The 17,021-nt window shown below is 47.3% G+C and overlaps 1 protein-coding gene across 4 annotated transcripts in view; it reads left to right on the top strand.

Moving 5' to 3' along the window:
- The window catches only part of EMB2777 (Sas10/U3 ribonucleoprotein (Utp) family protein), a 68,742-nt gene that overhangs the window by 34,099 nt on the left and 17,622 nt on the right, over positions 1-17,021 (top strand). For all 4 annotated transcript variants that reach the window (XM_087382025.1, XM_087382026.1, XM_087382028.1 and 1 more), the window contains exons 8-12: positions 5,202-5,357; positions 5,510-5,676; positions 5,864-5,951; positions 6,059-6,238; positions 6,331-6,498. In XM_087382025.1, the coding sequence (XP_087238151.1) occupies positions 5,202-5,357; positions 5,510-5,676; positions 5,864-5,951; positions 6,059-6,238; positions 6,331-6,498 (759 nt within the window). The remainder of the gene's footprint in view (positions 1-5,201; positions 5,358-5,509; positions 5,677-5,863; positions 5,952-6,058; positions 6,239-6,330; positions 6,499-17,021) is intronic.

Raw genomic sequence — 17,021 nt, 5'->3', positions numbered from 1 at the left:
CTGGCGGATAGTGATTTTACCCCAAGTTCAGGGAGGATTGGGCATCATTGTTCCGGAGATGCAGAGCAGAGCTTTGTTGGGCAAGTTGGTAGTGAGGGGCGTCACTCTAGGTACACAGCCCTGGAAGCTTCATCTACAGCGCAGTCTCCTTCAGAATACCTCCCGCACGGGTGGTGAGGGGGGGCAGCAGTCACACAGATGGCTCATCTCGGAGGCCACCATTACAGGGAAGGGCTCTCCCTTGATGCGGAGTCTCTTCAGAGTTTAGCAGCGCTTGGTAGGGGGTCTTATTCGGGCTAGTAGTCCTCATTTTTTAGAGGAGATGACAGCTTTTGATATGGCACCTGGAATTCAGGGATCAGGATGGGTTGCATGCTGGGACAGAGGTTACATATTGGTTGGGCACAGTGGGACAATGGCCCAGCTCAATCTTTCAGGACATGGGCGAGACTCTCGGCTGACGCAGAGGTATGATTAGAGACCCTCTCACATCTCCGGGGCGCGGACCGAGAGATTGAGACAACTATCCCAGAGTCTTGGTGGGCGGGCCTTTAGAGTTTCACACTAGCAGAGTGGTTGGGCTAGTTCTCCGGGACAGGGGTACCTCTTTGGATTCAACTATGCCCCCTCCCTCCCATTCTCAGCCGAGCCTGGTTCTACAGTGTGGGTCGAGGTGGACTCTTGCAGTCTCTGACAGATGGAGATCTGGAGATGGATGGAGCCTTGGATCAGTTAGGGTGGCAGAGGGTCAGAGTAGTAGGCCGTCTGGGCAAGGAGTGGTTGATTGACCCCTCTCGCATCTTAGATCTGTCGTTGGCACTTATGGTTATGGGAGGGTCGTCCCCTCAGTGAGGTATAGTGGGACCCAAGCGAGCGGTTCTGGTCGTCTAGAGTAGGCCACTCAAGGGGAGTGGAGGAGGTGCCCTTCTTCTCTTATACTACACGCATAGGACGCCACTTGCAGTTGGAGGCGGTAGCCTGGACTCCATCGAGAGAGAGGCATGGGCTGTGGAGCAGGTACCTCGAGAGGTGAGGTCTTGGTTCTGGACACGCCTCTGGTCCCAATCTCCGACCGCAGAAGATCTCCTACTTTTTCTGGATGATAGCGCATGGAGGTCTTCCTGTTGGCCCTTGGTTGGAGCAGATGCGGGTGGATGGCAGCTGCCATAGATGCATGATTGGGACTTTGGAGACGATCCCCCACTGCCTTTGGAGCTGCCCAGCAGCACAGAGGATATGGCGAGGAGCGCTTCGGATCGTGGTGAGGCTTCAAGGCATGCATAGGGACTTCACGTGGGGCATGGTTGCTTGGTTGTCAGAGGGTGGCCATGCCTTTCCCATTGACGTGGTCTCTCCAGCATATAGGATACAGGGCCTGTGCATTCACAGCATTGAGTTTCATGAGGCGACCCCTCCCACTAGTCATCGACCTCTACATTCGGCGGAGGAAAGTAGCCAGCATTACGGCATGGAACATCTAGGTTGCTCGCTGCAGCTGGGTTATGGGCCAGCACCATGTTCCACCGTCGGCCACCTTGGTAGCCATCTAGTAGGACATCATCTTCACGCTTCGCGCCAGTTGGGAGCGAGGCTCTCCAGGTTTTGGAGCTACCGTCGCACGATGGGAATGTTTCTGCAAGGCTTGGCCTGCAGGTGTTTTCTACAACATCATCCCGAGAGGGATCATATGGTTGTATAGTCCACCACCCTGGTTAGCCCCTGTTACAGAGAATCCCTAGGCAGTGAGCTGGGATCTCTGGCAGGAGTGTCTTTCTGATAGCCAACTTTTAATTTTTCGTTGATTTTCATGGTTGGCACCTTTATGGTATTTGCCAACTTGTATGATCGTTTTTTTACAAGCATCAATAGAAGTTCTTTACTGTGGAAAAAAAGAAGAAGAACTATTTTGAATTAGATTCCATCCACTGCACAAGTGCTCCAATTCTCAAGGTCTCCTACCAAGTACTTCCCGTGCTGGGCAGATATAAACTTGGAGGGTTCTCAAACTTTTCCAAAAGGACATATATCTGACAGGTAAACTGTAAAACTGTGTCATTTTGGCCATAATAATCCATGAGAAACCATAAGAGTTCTTGCATAAATGGAAACTATTAAATAATAGAATCTTGAAGAAAAGACTGGGTCAAGAATGACCATAAAATGCTGCCATATTGAGGGCTGGTACTTGAGCATGTCATGCTCCACAAGAAAACCAACAAAACTGAATTTTATAACTGAAACTCCCCTGGAACTGAGATAATATAACTTGAAACTGAAATACTTGGTCAAAAATGACCACATGGAATTCTGCCATAAAGGATCTGGTACTTGATCATCTCATCCTCCATAAGAACATAACTGGTAATCATGACTAGTTATCATAACTCAATTCCCTAATTGAAGATTAGGCACAGGACTATCAACTTGCCACTTTGAACTCAAATAGGGTCTGATCTTGAATCTGTCATGGATCCAACTAAGATATACACGTAGTCTCTGACACTTCTCCTCTTTGGCACAAGCTTCTCAAACCCATAAACTGGATATAATAACTTTGTCTTAGTACTATGTATACAAAAGTTTGATGAGACCAAACAAATAGTCCATAGCCTTGACCACATAGGTCACAGAAAACTCGTTCCATAATAGAGACTATATCTCTCGTGTACAATAACTTGGAATCCTCCAAATCTGAAATATAACTTGGAATAGCTAGCTTGTCCCATCGAGGAATACTTTAGCACCACATATGTATGTATAAGCAATCTTGTGTGCTTGGCTTTTGATTCCTCAAACAATCAAGGAGACAACACACTTCTTTCCTTGTAATAAGATACAAGGGTTAGATCTTTAAATAAAGGTAAATCAAACTTTTTTACGCCACTTTGGAGAAAAGAAGGCCGTGCGTGCACAAAAAGTGGTTGCTTTTTTGAAAAGCAGGTGTTTTTTGGGAGAAGCAGATGCTTTTCGTGAAAAGCAAGTACTTTTCGCTGTGAGAATTCTGAGCAAGAGATTGGAAGCACGTCACCAAGGATGATGACATATGTCTTTTCCACTTGATAGATCACAGAGAAGAGAAGAAAACAGCTTAAGAGATAGGGCGATAGAGAAAGAAGATACGCCTGGCCAAGACGAATTTGTGCCTCTTGAAAGATGCCCTTTAGCTCCTAGTGCCCCACCTTCTCGAGCAAGAATAAGGTCACAATTGGTGTGCCTCACCCTCCAGCACCCAAATTGATACAAAAACAGGTGCGCCTAGCCTTGGACCATTTCCGCCAAGGAAAGTGGAAATCCTATGCTCTGATACCACTTTCACAACTAGCAAACACTTCCACACAATATTTTTTCAATATCTCACAAGAACTTCGCGATAGAAACTGTAGGACACAAACTGAAATATGAAAATCAAAATTACAGCCCTTATCTCAAAGATTCTTCGCGATAGAATAGAGGGAGAGAAGAAGGAGACGCAGCCTGTGCAACACTAGGGCCGAGAAATAAGGGCTCGATCCGCGAAGGTCTTTATTGCAATAGAAAATACTTTGTACGATTGGCTCTAAGAAGAGCATGAAGCTGAGTACAACTCGTCCCTCCCTCTAGGAGCCTTGAGGCCCTTCTTCTATAGACTTGGCCTAACTTGTGCTTTTACAAAAGCTAAACATGCTTTTTAGGCTACTTTTTACATAAAGCTAGCTTTAACTTCTTTTCTCCATCATTAAAGCACTTTCCCCCATGTGGGGTGCCTTTAATGGACTTTCTAGCACTAGAGGGCCCTCCATGCAAGTACGGGCGCCACTTTTTAATTTTTGCCTTGTGGGACCTGCTTTTTGGCACTTGCCTCTTGAGGCCGTTTTGTACCCTTCGAGGTCTACACACCAAAATAAACAAACCAACACTTTAACCCATTAGAGGCTAGCCAAATGCATGCATTCTAATCTTGGACTAATCCTAGTCCCTTGTGTGCATTTCCTATAGTTCTCTTTTATCAATGCAAAGCAAAAGTAAAACAAAGCTTATTCTAGTTAACCAAAGTCAACGTTCGTGACCATCGTCAATGCAATAAAGATTCCTCTTTATGTCTTGGGAGAAGTACCAATTTGGTGACAATTGGCATGATGGGCCTTTTGGAAGCTTAACTCATGAATTGGCATGCTAGAGGCGCTCTACTACTCGGAATGATGGCCGAATTTTAGCGGCATCATTCAGAGTTACTACAACTCTATCTGAACTACTAAACTGATAGGATTTGTTGGGAAGGGGATTCAAGGAATGGATTGGCAAGACAGGCCTTTTGGAAGCTTAACTCTTGAAATTGGTACAATCACCTAGTATAACTCAACCGAAGAGAGCTAGGGGCGCTCTACTACTTGGAATGAAGGCTGAAGTTGTACCAGCAACATTCAAATTTGCTCCAACTCAATCTGGAATATTGAAGTCGTCGGATATGCTGGTACCATTCAACTGCTGTGCTGATCCAGGTATGGCAGTTTAGTCTTCTAGCTGCAGCCAATTAGGCTTCCAGATACACTAAATTTCAAATAAATGCCAAGGCAAATGCTTGACTCTTAATCTTCTGGACATACTTTTTTTTCATTTTGAAAAGTGGTCCAAGTTTTGACTTAGTTGAAGGGTGTCAACCGACCTTCCTTGCTCTCTGAAATTTTGAAACATTCATTATTACAAAGGAACAAGGTAATGCCACCAGGTAACCCATCGAGCAGTGCATATTTACCGAAAGGAAGGTGGAGCTGAATGAATAAAAAGTGTGGTTGACTACTGAGAAGTTGAATTTGACAGCTGAAATAGATTGTGAATCACTTTTGTAATGTGTAGACACTACCTGCTCATCCTCACATCATCTGATTAGTCCTGCTGTAAGGAGGCCAAACTGCGACAAGTTGCCAGATAATTTAAGCTTATAGGAAAGTAGAAATTTCACCCTACCATATTGGTGAAAGTGATGCCATGGTATAAAATAGAGGATTTTCATGAAGGAATGCTACCTATTTGTACCTAGCTTTTGTTTTCATCCGGCTTACTGGAAGGAAATCCTTCGCTACCATATTGGTGAAAGTGATGCCATGATATTTTTTCTTCAATGTAAAAGACTCAGGTTTGCTGATGGTATAAAATCGAGGATTTTTGTGAAGAAATACTATCGATTTGTGGCTAACTTCCTTTTTCATCTGGCTGACTGGCAGCTGCAATCCACTGATGAAGAGGCGCCTGCAGAGGAGGAAGCAGAGGCGCTTCGATTGCAGCGTCTGAAGGCAGAATCTCTTCGACCTGAGGATTTTGAATTAAATGAAGATGATGGTGTAGAAGCTCCCCTGGAAGTACACGAACAAATGCTTCAGGTTTGAATCCTATTAATCAGTGGAACTTTAAAATGGTTTCCTTATTTCCTTATCTTACTCCTTTACATAAGATTGGACAGGATTTCTTGAGTTGTCTGTGATATTTTATTCTGCACCCATTGCATGGCTTATTATGTTTCCACCATTCACAGGAGGTTGTTGAGCGTCAGGAAGCAAAAGGTTCTCAGGACAGGAGACACATTTCTTCAAAGAGATGCCGACTTGGTGATTTAGTGGAAGAGTCAAATATTTTTGTGGAGGAAGTACAAAAGGATCTTAATGCATTGTCGAAAGAGGAGCAAATGGAAGTTGTGATCAGGTATACTTCGCCATACCAGTGCACTTGTGTGTGAAAGTCTGAGGATCGAAGTTTTGACTTGTTGGCAATTTTAGATTCTCTACCTGCAAGAAAGAATTCAAGAAGAAGCTGGGATTTTTATCAAGTCTATATGTCTGGACTACATTTATAGTAAATGTCTTAAAATGTTAAACCCTTGGCTTGACAGTGATGCACCTGAGTTGGTTGGGCTACTTGCAGAGTTAAGAGAAGGAGTAGATGAACTTCAAAATAAAATAGAACCATTGTTAAACAAGGTAAGTTTTAGTATGACATATGCACGTTTTTTACTCAAGATCTGTTTCTAAGTGTGCACTATCTCTAAAATATTTTTGAAATACTGTGCCGGAGGATTGAAAAACAGATAAAAGGAGCACATATTGCAACCAAGGAAGGAATTCGTTTTTTCGAGACAAAGCATATGCTTCTTCTATGCTATTGCCAGGCCATAGTGTTTTATCTTCTATTGAAAGCTGAAGGACAATCTGTCCGCAACCATCCAGTAATTGCACGCCTTGTTGAGATCCGTATGCTCTTAGAGAAGGTAAGACCTTTTTGTTATATTGTAGTTCCACTCTGCATTTTGAAGCGTTGTTATATTGTAAGAGCTGCATGTAATTCCACCTTTCTTTGCAGCTTGGACCAATAGAACAGCAGTTACATGAACAGATTGATATACTTATGAGTCTGATGAAGGAACGTCCCCCTGCACATGGAATCAAAGAAAGCCTCGATAAAAATGATGAGTTGAATCATAAATCAGCTCCACATCTATGTGCTTTGAATACGGGGCAAGTAGCTGCGGTAATATTTATGATTACACATTCACATAGAGGTCTTGTACATTGTTTCACAGTGCATATGAGGGCATGTAGTTACGTGAGCACAATCTGTAGAAATTGTCTTTCTCACGTAAATCTTTCTTATGATGTCAAACTAAAAATACAAGAGAATGAAAGCTGATTGCTGTAGCAATGGTAGATTTATTTCTTTGTTGATTGGGTCTGGTGGTTCAGTGACCAAGTTGGCCAGTCTAGGGGGCTTCCAGTCTTCTATTTAAAACCCGTAGCCTTGGGGTCAATCTATCCATTCATTCCAGGACTTGGGCCTCACAACAGGCTGTCCAGAAGTTGAGCAAGGAGGTCAACATCCACAGGAGGTTGTCGAGAGACTGCACAGCAGTCTGCAGCAGCAAGAAGGGACACCGGAGGATCACGAGTTTAGACTAGAAGCAGCCCTTACCTTTGGGAGCAGTTCATGGTGCACACTGCATACCTACAGCTAGTAGGATAGCACAAGTCTGCGGGAGGGCGCTGTCCAAGGAACCAGGGCTACATGAGGTCACTGAAGCTCACTAAGGAGCACACAACCGTAATAGTGCAAGGATAGAAGTAGGAACAAAGTTTGTGCTCAATGGGCACATAGTTGAAAGTTTTGAATTACAACATTCCCTTCTCCTCTCAAGACTCTTCTGTTGCATACACATTAACCACCTACTCTATATTGCTGCGTGGAGAACTAGCCTCAACGACTAGGTTTTTCTAACATGGTATCAAAGCCACAGCTGCCTATGTGGAGAGCTGTGTGACGGTGGTGTGCTTGGAAGTGAGATTTGTGAGCGTTTGAGGTGGACATCTAAAGCTAGGAGGCGTATGCCTTGGTGATCAAGCCATCCAACTAAGAGATCGACTTTGACAACTGAAAGAGCAAGGCGACTTCTTATCAATAAGGTGTGACTAGAAGGTTATGTTTGTGCAAGAATTAAAAAAGTGAAAAAGTGATATATTCCATTCAAAACGAATCATACAACAGGTTGGAGAGAAAGTTATCCCTGGCCTCAACAATGTGGCAAAAAAGCCATGGTGGTGGTCTAAAATGCCACAACATCCCAAAAGGGGTCAAATGAAAAAATAATGAGCAGTCCCATGTCCTCATGAAGGATAAAAGTCTCCCACGAGCTGCCAAAGAGGTGCCTGTACACCGCTCCCACTGACTCCTGAGAGTGAAGATAATCTCTGCCCAAATGGAAGCAAGAGTGTCAGCCTCCGTGCATAAATGGCCCCCAAGGACAAAAGAACATCGCGAACACCATATCCGCCATAGGGTAATACTAGAAATCACCTCCCAGGCTGACCCTGCAGGTGAAGTAGGCCTGGAATCCTGAGCTGGTACTGGTACCAAAAGTAAGTCATGCGGCTCCATGATGCTAACATCTGTGGGACCCCGTCTCTGGCGACACTGCATGGAGAAACCGTGGTCTCCTGGCTCTGACTCATAGAGGGCAAAGGCTCCAAATCCTCTCCCCCAAAGGGCAGCGCCCCATGTCATCAGAAAGGACTCGGATGTAACATATGAGAACATCCTGAAGATGCCTGTCCAAACCACTCTAGAGCTGGGGCAGCTCCATAAACAATGCTTACTAGATTCCTATGCAAGCTGACAACGCATACACAAGGAGGGTCTACCCATCTGCTGAAGCCAAGTACCCACAGGTATACCCCTATGAATAGTGAGCCAAAGAAAGTAGGAGACTTTCCTGGCTCTACTGATGCCCCAAAAGTGAGTCCAGTAGCTCAGCAAGTGCTCTGCAGTGAGTCCCTGTGCGTGCCAATGCTGTGAGGCAAATGGTAGGTGATGAGATTCTCTCTGCTGAACCCTGTAACCTGCCCTCGTCGAGTACTGGAAAAAGGAAAGAGGACGAGCGCCTGCCACCGGAGCAGGCCACGCCCACTCACCTGGGTTCCAGTCGAGCTCCGCAAGAGGTCGACCCTGAAAGATCCAAAGTCTCCATCTAGGACCCTCTGCAATGGTCATCCTTACCAAGGCAACCAGTGACCCTGACTCTCTGCCAAAAGAGCTCCTGTCGATCCAGGGGCTGAGTGGGATACAATCTGTGAGAGGAGTCCGTCTCAAAATAAGTAAACGGTGCCGGTCCTAAACGAACTCCAATGCATAGCCCAGCCTCACTAAAACAACCTGACCAAGTAGAGATGGGATGAACATAGGCTGGATCTGTAAGCATATCCCTCCACCCCTAAGGAATAGCTCTCATGATAAGTAATCTGGTGGCAGTAATCTGTCCAAGTGGCCCGTGTCTATCTCTGATCTCCTCCTCTGACATCTCCACACCTCCCTTGAACCAATCTCCGACTGTCACAACCCCCTGAACATGCCATCTGGCCAAGGGAGTCCTAAGTTCTGTACCAGGGGGTTATGATATAGTGGCTGTCGGGCAATTTTCTCTTTGGAGGAGGGAGCTGCTCTGATGAGCTGTTGTCGGAAAAGATTCCATATCTGAATAAGCCTTTTCACAAGTGGTGAGGAAGGCTGAGAATGCTGGTCCATCAGGAAGATCCAACTGACTCTACCTGCCCACTGGCCTGCTGCTCTGGGTGTGCACTAGTGAATCCCATGCAGTAGGAACTGCTTCCACGGCTGATCTCCAGGAGTCAAACCTCCAACAAGAAGTTTGACTAAAAGGGCTCTGCTCTGCATCTCAGGATCAAGAACTCCAAGTCCTCCCTGCGAGGCGGGTAAAGTGATAGTATCCCATGAAACCTTGGCCCTAGTGTCCTCAGAACCATCACCACCACTCCACAGGAAGTTCCGGAGCAATCTCCTCACCTGACGGATCGAGTCGGCATGAAAGCACCAACATGACGCAACGTACCACATAGTCGCTAGTAGAACCTGGTTGAGTACCAACGCTCTTCCGGCCAAAGAAAGTCTAGCCGTGCTCTAGTAGGCTAGCTTTCTCCAGATGCTCTCAAGAACTGGGGCAAACTGTTGCGTCGGGGACACCTCAATACCAACCTGAAAGCCTAGATATCTCGTGGATGTGCCTTTGGGAATCCATACAAAGCCTCTGTCTCCTCCCCATGCTGGGGTATCCTACTGAGCTCCTGTCCAGATGCCTTTTGATTTATTCCAATTGACAAGTCCTCCTGAGGCTAGGCAGAACTTGTCAATTGAATCCGCAGCAGTAGCAAGACTATATGCATCTCCTCTGACTGTCAGTGCCGTGTCGTCAGCAAACTCAGTGTCCAGAAGCTCCTGCTCCTGCCGGATAGGCAGATGGAGGCCCAAAGTGCCATGACTGGTAGCCTGCATAAAGTATCCCATAGCCTCCGCTAGCAAAAGGAAAAGCTAAGGTGCAAGCGGGCATCCCTGTCGTACCGATCTGGATAACTAAAAAGCCGGTCCTCTGCCTCCACAGACCACCATCGTGCTAGAAGAGTGGGAGTAAAGTGAGGAGACCCAAGAAATCCATCTATCACTGAAGCCTAGCCTCCTCATAGTGCCCTCCAAGAAACCCCAGTCCACCCTATCATAAGCCTTCTCAAAATCGAGGAGAAGAACTGCAATCTCTTGCTGACTCTCCTTCGCCGAGTGAGTGGCCTCCCAAAAAGTGAAGATGTTATCCAAGATACTCCAATCTTGGACAAATCCTGTTTGAGTAGCTCTGATGATATCTGGCAGCATAGGCTTTAGGCGAAGAGCCAAGGTCTTTGCTAGGATCTTGTAGGCTGTCCCTAGAAGTGTAATGGGTCTCCAATTACGAAGGACTGTCTTGTCTCCCCCTTTCGGGATGAGACAAATCAAACCTATGCATAATGTCTCCCCCAAAGATCTTGTATCAAGAGCCTTTGAAAAGGCAGAGAGTAGATGAGGCCCAATGGTATCCCAAAGAGCTCTAAAAAGAAGTGGCGACAAACCGTCCTCCCCCGGGCATTTGTCTCTGGGCAGCTCATGTAACGCATCCGTGATCTCCAGGAGTGATATTGGGCTATCCAAAACATGACTCATCCTGTCTGAGACCATCAGGGGGACATGGCTCCAAATCTCCTCTCTGGCTCTGATCATTTCCTCGGTGACTGGATCAGCGGTTTAAAGAGTGGAGTAAAAATCAGAAGTGATCTCAACAAGACGGTGAGGGTCCGTCTGAAGAGACCCGGCCTCATCCACAAGTCTACGAAGACTGTCCGAAGAGTATCTCTGACCCACTGCCTTGAAGAATTCTCTAGAGCATCTATCCCCCCTTCTGAATCCAGAAAGTCTGCTGAGAGTAAAACCTGAACTGGGCCCTCCTGCCCTGAATCTCCTCTAGTCTCTCCTGAGCCTCCGAAAGCTGCCCTCTGATGAAAAGAGAATGAGGAAAACTCTGAATCAATCTCTGAAGTTTGGATACCTCCGCTCTTGCATTCCGATCTCTGATTCTGAGCTTTTCCTTCTCCTCTTTTGCCCTCAACTGGCAGGCCATGCTGACTCTAGCCAAAGCCCCCTCTACCTACAACAACCAGCCCTGATCCACAGGAGTGTCCACTGACAACCAAGTCTCTCTCAACCGTTCCACGAACTCTGTATCCTGAAAAACAAAGTCCGGAACTCTAACAGAGCCTGTGCTCTCCAATCGAGAGGTAGGAAGAATCTATAATAGGACTTGAGCATGGTCAGATAAAACATAACCCGGGCGGATCCCAATCTGTCCTCCTCTGGCCTGACCCCAATGGCCAATATAAAACCTATCGAGTCTAACCAAAGAAAGAGAGCCATGGAAAACCCCAGACCAAGAGAATTGAAGACTGTCTGCCAATTGACGAAAGTCGTCCAATCGAGCAGCATCATGAAGTCCAGCATGCGAAACAAAACTATCCCACTCCACTCTCTCCCTATCGGAAAGGCCTCCCTCTGTCTGACCTGACTTGTCTTCAGCGAATTCAACCATGTTGAAATCACCTCCAACAATCCAGGTGTCTGCCTGAGGAAGGGACTCTCTAAGCTGTCTCCAAAAAGCACGTCTGTGAGCTGGATCCGTGGGAGCATACACATTGAGAACACCAACTGCTGTGTTCTCAATATGAAGAATAACATAGCATGCTCTGCTCTCCACTAGTGTACCCTCTTGGGTGACCTGTGAGGTCCACCTAGCTGAAACTGAAATGCAAACTCCTCCCCTCGTGCCATCCGCTGGGCTCCAATAAGTCCGGCTCTGTCCTGTCTGCATCTGTCAATCCTGTCCTGGGAGAGCTTATGCTCCTGGATAAGCACAATGTTTGGAGGGGACCCTGAGGAAATAAACCGAAGGAAGTCCCTAAGCAGCTGCAATCTAGGAACTCCCAATCTACGACCATCTGCATCTGGGGTAAATCTGCGGCTGTTCAGTCCTCTCACATTCCAAGAAATGATGGACAACCTAGACATCGGATGGAAGTGAGGGTGTGCTAGTGGCAACGGCACAAAATTCTCTCTCTGATGGCACAATCCAAAGTCGGTCTCTGATGAAACTCCAAATCTGTCCCAACTCATGTAAAATGGCTCCATCCAAGGGAATAGTACTCTGGCGCGAACCAAGGAGCTGAAAGTCAAACCAACCAGCACTCCTGGGCAAATCAAAGTCTCCCTGAATCTCAAAGAACAGAAACAGAAAGGCCCTGCCACCGAAGCCAGGTCGAAGAGTCCTAGGGCAAGAATTAATCTGCGAGCCGACAAAACGGTGAACCGATCAAAACTGAGTCATGCTCATAAGCTGTCTAGCTATCTCACTGTCAAGTAACTTAGCTGACCAGCTTTCGCTCCCCCGAGATCGAAAGCTACCAGCGGAGAAACGAAGAACATGCCCCTCTCTGGAGAGAGTAGCTGATCCCAAGTACTCCTCTACCTCCTCTGACCGTCGGCAAAACACCGGTAGAAGTTCCAATCGAGTGAGGGAGTCTGTGATAACCCCTCGAGCCAAAAAGGGCCAAAACTCAACGGGCAGATCTCTGTCAACCATCCTGGGGTCAGGTCTAGGAGTCAGAAGAGCTGAAAAGGGCTGAGCCATCCTGACTCTGCTCCTGGAATAGGTGAGAGGGGAAGGAAGAATCTACGACGAGGTGCCTGTCCGCATGGGTGATTGAAACTCTCGCTCGATCTCATCTGCTAGGATCTCCCAATTCTCACGCCTGTCTGGGTACTGAGCAAAATGTGTGACCGCACTCGCAAAAGATCTGGATACACCAGGAGTGAAAAGCTGCGAGGACGAGGCTATGCTGGGAGGGGTGTCCAAAAGGACGCTCCGCATAGCAACAAAGGAAGGTACTGTGCGACGGGGCTGTGAAAGGGGTCTCGAGGGAACCTCGTACAGGCGCATGAGATCCTGGGACGGGCTCTGACTCTGACTTGTGTCGTAAAATACCACTCTCTCAATGGGCTGCTGGGGAGAGGCATCCATCACCGTAATTGCTGAATAACTCTCTCCGTAACCAATATCTGAACCTCCGGGGTAGTGGTGTCTAGAGTCATCAAATCCTGAACTACTGTCTCCTGCTGAGTGAGAAGACCTGCCTATGGATGGTCCTCCGCATCTCCCCTTTCCGGGGTCTCCTGCACATGTATCTCGACTCCTTGATCTACCGTCTCCTGCACAGTGTCAAGACCTGCCTGCGGATGGTCCTCTACAACTCCCCTTTCCGGGGTCTCCTGCACAAGTGACTCGACTCCCTGAGCGATCGTCTCCTGCACCGTGTCAAGACCTGCCTGCGGATGGTCCTCTGCATCTCCCCTTTCCGGGGTCTCCTACACATAAGTCTCAACTCTCTGCCATCTGTGAGCTCGTACCTGGGGCTGCTCATACTGCTGGCTCTCCCTCTGTCTCCGTCTCCTCCGAGCTCTCCGTGAAAGCTGTTCCACTGGAGGCACCTCCAGGTCCTCTGATTCCACTGGAGGCTCCCCCAGAGGAGTCTCCTCTCGTTCTACTGAATGAGTCGAAACAGGTTCAGAGACGCCTGGAGGCTGAACTGATGGCTCTGGGTCTCTCGTAGGATGAGAAGGATCCGGAGTCTCTGATCGAGGCCTGCGACTGGGGCAATCCCTAATAAAGTGACCTCTCTTCCGACAGAAAAGACACTGATCAGGAAGCCCCTCGTACAAAACCCTCTGCTGCATCTGGACCCCATCTCCCATGGAGTACGAAATCAAAGTAGGCAAAGGTCGAGGAGGGGGGAACTCTGAAGTGAGTCTGACCCTCGTAACACCTGTACCAGCAAGTGACTGAGCATAGGAAAGTCTAGCGCCTGATGGGATGACTGTACCTGCCACGCTAGCCATATGCTCCACAGCTCTGCGACAAGAGCTAACCTCATTAGGAAGTCCAGGGAAAAGCATCCAAAAAGAGACCTGACACGGTCCCGGGTACGTAGTATTGAAGTGCTTCCGCCAAGGCCACAAATGGATGACTCTGCTCTGAAACTGAATCGGAGAGCTCATAAGTACTCTTTGACCCCGCTCTGCGGACTGAAGACCAAAAGAAAAGTACCCTCTGCCAAGCAATCGAAAAACTGTAATTGAGACACCCAATGAGGCCATGCTGGTGTACACCCAATCACGTAACTGTTGGCCTCTACCGGGGAGAAAGCCAATGATGTGCGTCAAACGAAAACCCTCCTCCGCTACCTCAATCATCTGCACAATGTCAGGAGGAAAAGAAACCGTGACTTCGATCTCCTCAGGTTCGGTGACGGGAGTGGCATTAGTGTCCTCCATTGTCTCAGCTTGCGCTATCCTGAGGGGAGGAGCTATCTCTGCTGAAAATACCCACCAAGAACTCGCAACCGACCACTAGAATCCCAAAAACCCCCTGGTTAAAGAAAGCTCCCAATTCAGCCTGCGTGGAAACAATAGACCGCTCAATGCAGAAGCAAAAACCTCCGCCAATGCCTGGAAGCAGCCCAGGAACAAAGCTCCCCGGAACTCACGGAGAACAGTCCCGGAAGAGGGCCCTGAAGCCCAACTTGAGGTGCAAGGGAGGGGGCAGACGGCAGCTACTGGCGACCTTGTGCAAGAATTTTCCACATTGTAATGCTCAAAGTCAGCTATTCATACTGAATATGGAAGGTGTCCTGGTGAGTGATCATCTAGTCAAAGTAAAAGTCTCGAAAAGATAAAATGGATGTTGGAGCTCATAAGGTGGACATCAATTAGTTGGCCACGCTCATGCTGAGTAAACTGCTAAGGAGCTTCAACGGGTTAGTGACAACTTTGACAGCTGGAGAGTGATCATATCGGTTGACCTTCGAGGAGCCTGGTCCCTTGTTGCTATAGGAGGAGGAAGGCAAAAGCTGCGTGCCATCTAGAGGAGGGCAAGCCTAATAAGAAAAAGGACACTTTTTGTTGGAGATAAGTGCACACTAAGTGTACTATTTCCCTAGTCTACATTTGTCTAAGTCTAGTCTAGTCTTTGTGTCTTGAGTGTGTGCCATGTGGCACCTCTACAATTATCCCATAAGCACTCTTGCTTTATGTCTTGTACTTTGGCCCATATATTCATGGGTCACATCATTGCAATCTATCTATCTAGCTTGTGTCTTGTCTACACTCTTCTCAAGGTACTTTTTGTCTTTCAATCTTGTTATTATTTCACTTCTAGTTTTCTAGTTTCTAGTTCTTGCTTCCATATTCCAACATGGTATCAGAGCCAGGTTGATCCCTCTTCTCTCCCCTCAGTCTGCTGTAGCCATAGCTGCCTCTTCTCAGATTTCTCCCTCGCTCAGCTGGTCGCCATCTTCATCTTCTGCCCGTCTTCTCCATGCTGCTGCCGTTCCTGCTGCCGCTGCAGATCTGCCCGCCAGCTCTCTGCCAGATCTGCACGCCAGATCTGCACGCCATTGCGCTGCCAGATCTGCTGCGCAGTTCCGCTCTCTGCCAGATCTGCGCGTCAGATCTGCACAGATCTGGCGCTGCTGTAGCTCCTGCTCTTGCTGTCCCTGCTGTAGCTCCCGCTCCTGCTGTCGCTCTTGCACCTGCATCAACGAACGAACATTTCGAAGTACAGTCAAGACTGTCCGTACGACTGTATGGAATCCGTACCTGCACAGGCCACACCTCTCCAGCTGCTGTTCGCGATCTGCGCCATCTTCACGGAGATCTGCGCCATCTGTTCGTGACTGCACGGAGATCGCCTGAGAGCTGCCCACGTCTTCCCTACGGCATTGCCTTGGAGCTCGCGCTGCCTGCACCTCCTGAACCGGCTTCTTGGATCTCTCCTTTCATTTATTTTTGCAATATTGTAAGGGAATAGACACTGCCCTTGCATCTTAGCAAGAGGTAAGACCTTCCCACATGGCATCTTCCTCTCATTCTCTCATGTCTATCGACAAATTCAATGGGTCCAACTTTCATACTTGGCAAATCAAAATTAAGTGCCATCTTATGAAAGAAGGTCTTTGGGACATTGTTCACCGTGCTGCTCCCGAAGATCCCGACATTGAGCAAGCAGTCACTGCCAAGAACGACAAAGCCTATGCTATCATCTTGCTCGGTCTTGGAGATGATTACATTCATCACATCTCCGACATACAGTCTGCTCCTCAAGCATGGATCACTTTGGATACCCTTTTTGGACCCCGATCTAAAAACTCTAAGATTGCACTTATGATCTCATTCTTTGATCTACATATGCAGGAAGGAGCTACTATCGCCTCTCATGTCAATTATCTTCGCAGTCTTATGGTTCAGCTTGCATCAGTAAAGTCTCCCATCTCCGAAGATATTGCTATTGCTGTGCTTCTCAAAAGCTTACCTAACACTTATGCTACTCTTGTCACTACCTTCAAGTATCACAATAATCCTTCTCTTGAAGGTATCATCAATGCTCTCCAAGAGGAAGAAAGAACTCAACAACGAAAGGTAACTGACACTGCATTTTTAGCAAAGAAAGGAAGTTCTAAGGTAAGAAAGCCTTGCACCCATTGTGGCAAAACTAATCATATCGAGAAGGACTGTTTCAAGGCTCATCCATGCACCATTTGTGGCCGTGATAATCACCGGGAGAGGGACTGCTACTCCAAACCCTCTACATCAGCCCCTGCATCTACCTCAGCCCATGTTGCTGCAACATCTCCATCAGCTGATCCTGCTGTTCCTTCCTCATATGATGAGAAGTGGGCTTTCTGATTACTTCTATTTCTTGTCTACCACTTTGACCACCGATGATGTAGGTCAAAGGGTTCTAGTGTCTTGATCTTTCTGTTTGACTACAGTCAGTCTTTTGTCTATCTAGTCTTGTCTGTCTGTCTATTTGTCTATCAATCTGACTGTGTTTTGTTTTAGATCCATCTTGTCCCTACCCTTGTGGACCCATATGAGGATATCACTTGAGGAGGGGTGTCTCAGGATCTTTGTCTGTCATGTCTTCTATCTTGTCTCTCAGTCTATCAGTCTTTATGTCTGTCTTCTAGTCTTGTCTTTCTGTCTTACTCCTAGTGTCCACTTAAGGAGGGTGTTGGAGATAAGTGCACACTAAGTGTACTATTTCCCTAGTCTACATTTGTCTAAGTCTAGTCTAGTCTTTG

Source organism: Dipteris shenzhenensis, chromosome 11, assembly GCF_047967505.1.
Source record: "Dipteris shenzhenensis isolate YYH24624 ecotype China chromosome 11, Dip_SZ_1.0, whole genome shotgun sequence".
NCBI lineage: Eukaryota > Viridiplantae > Streptophyta > Polypodiopsida > Gleicheniales > Dipteridaceae > Dipteris > Dipteris shenzhenensis.
The sequence above is the reverse complement of the archived record's forward strand: the minus strand, read 5'-3'. Positions and strand labels throughout refer to the sequence as shown.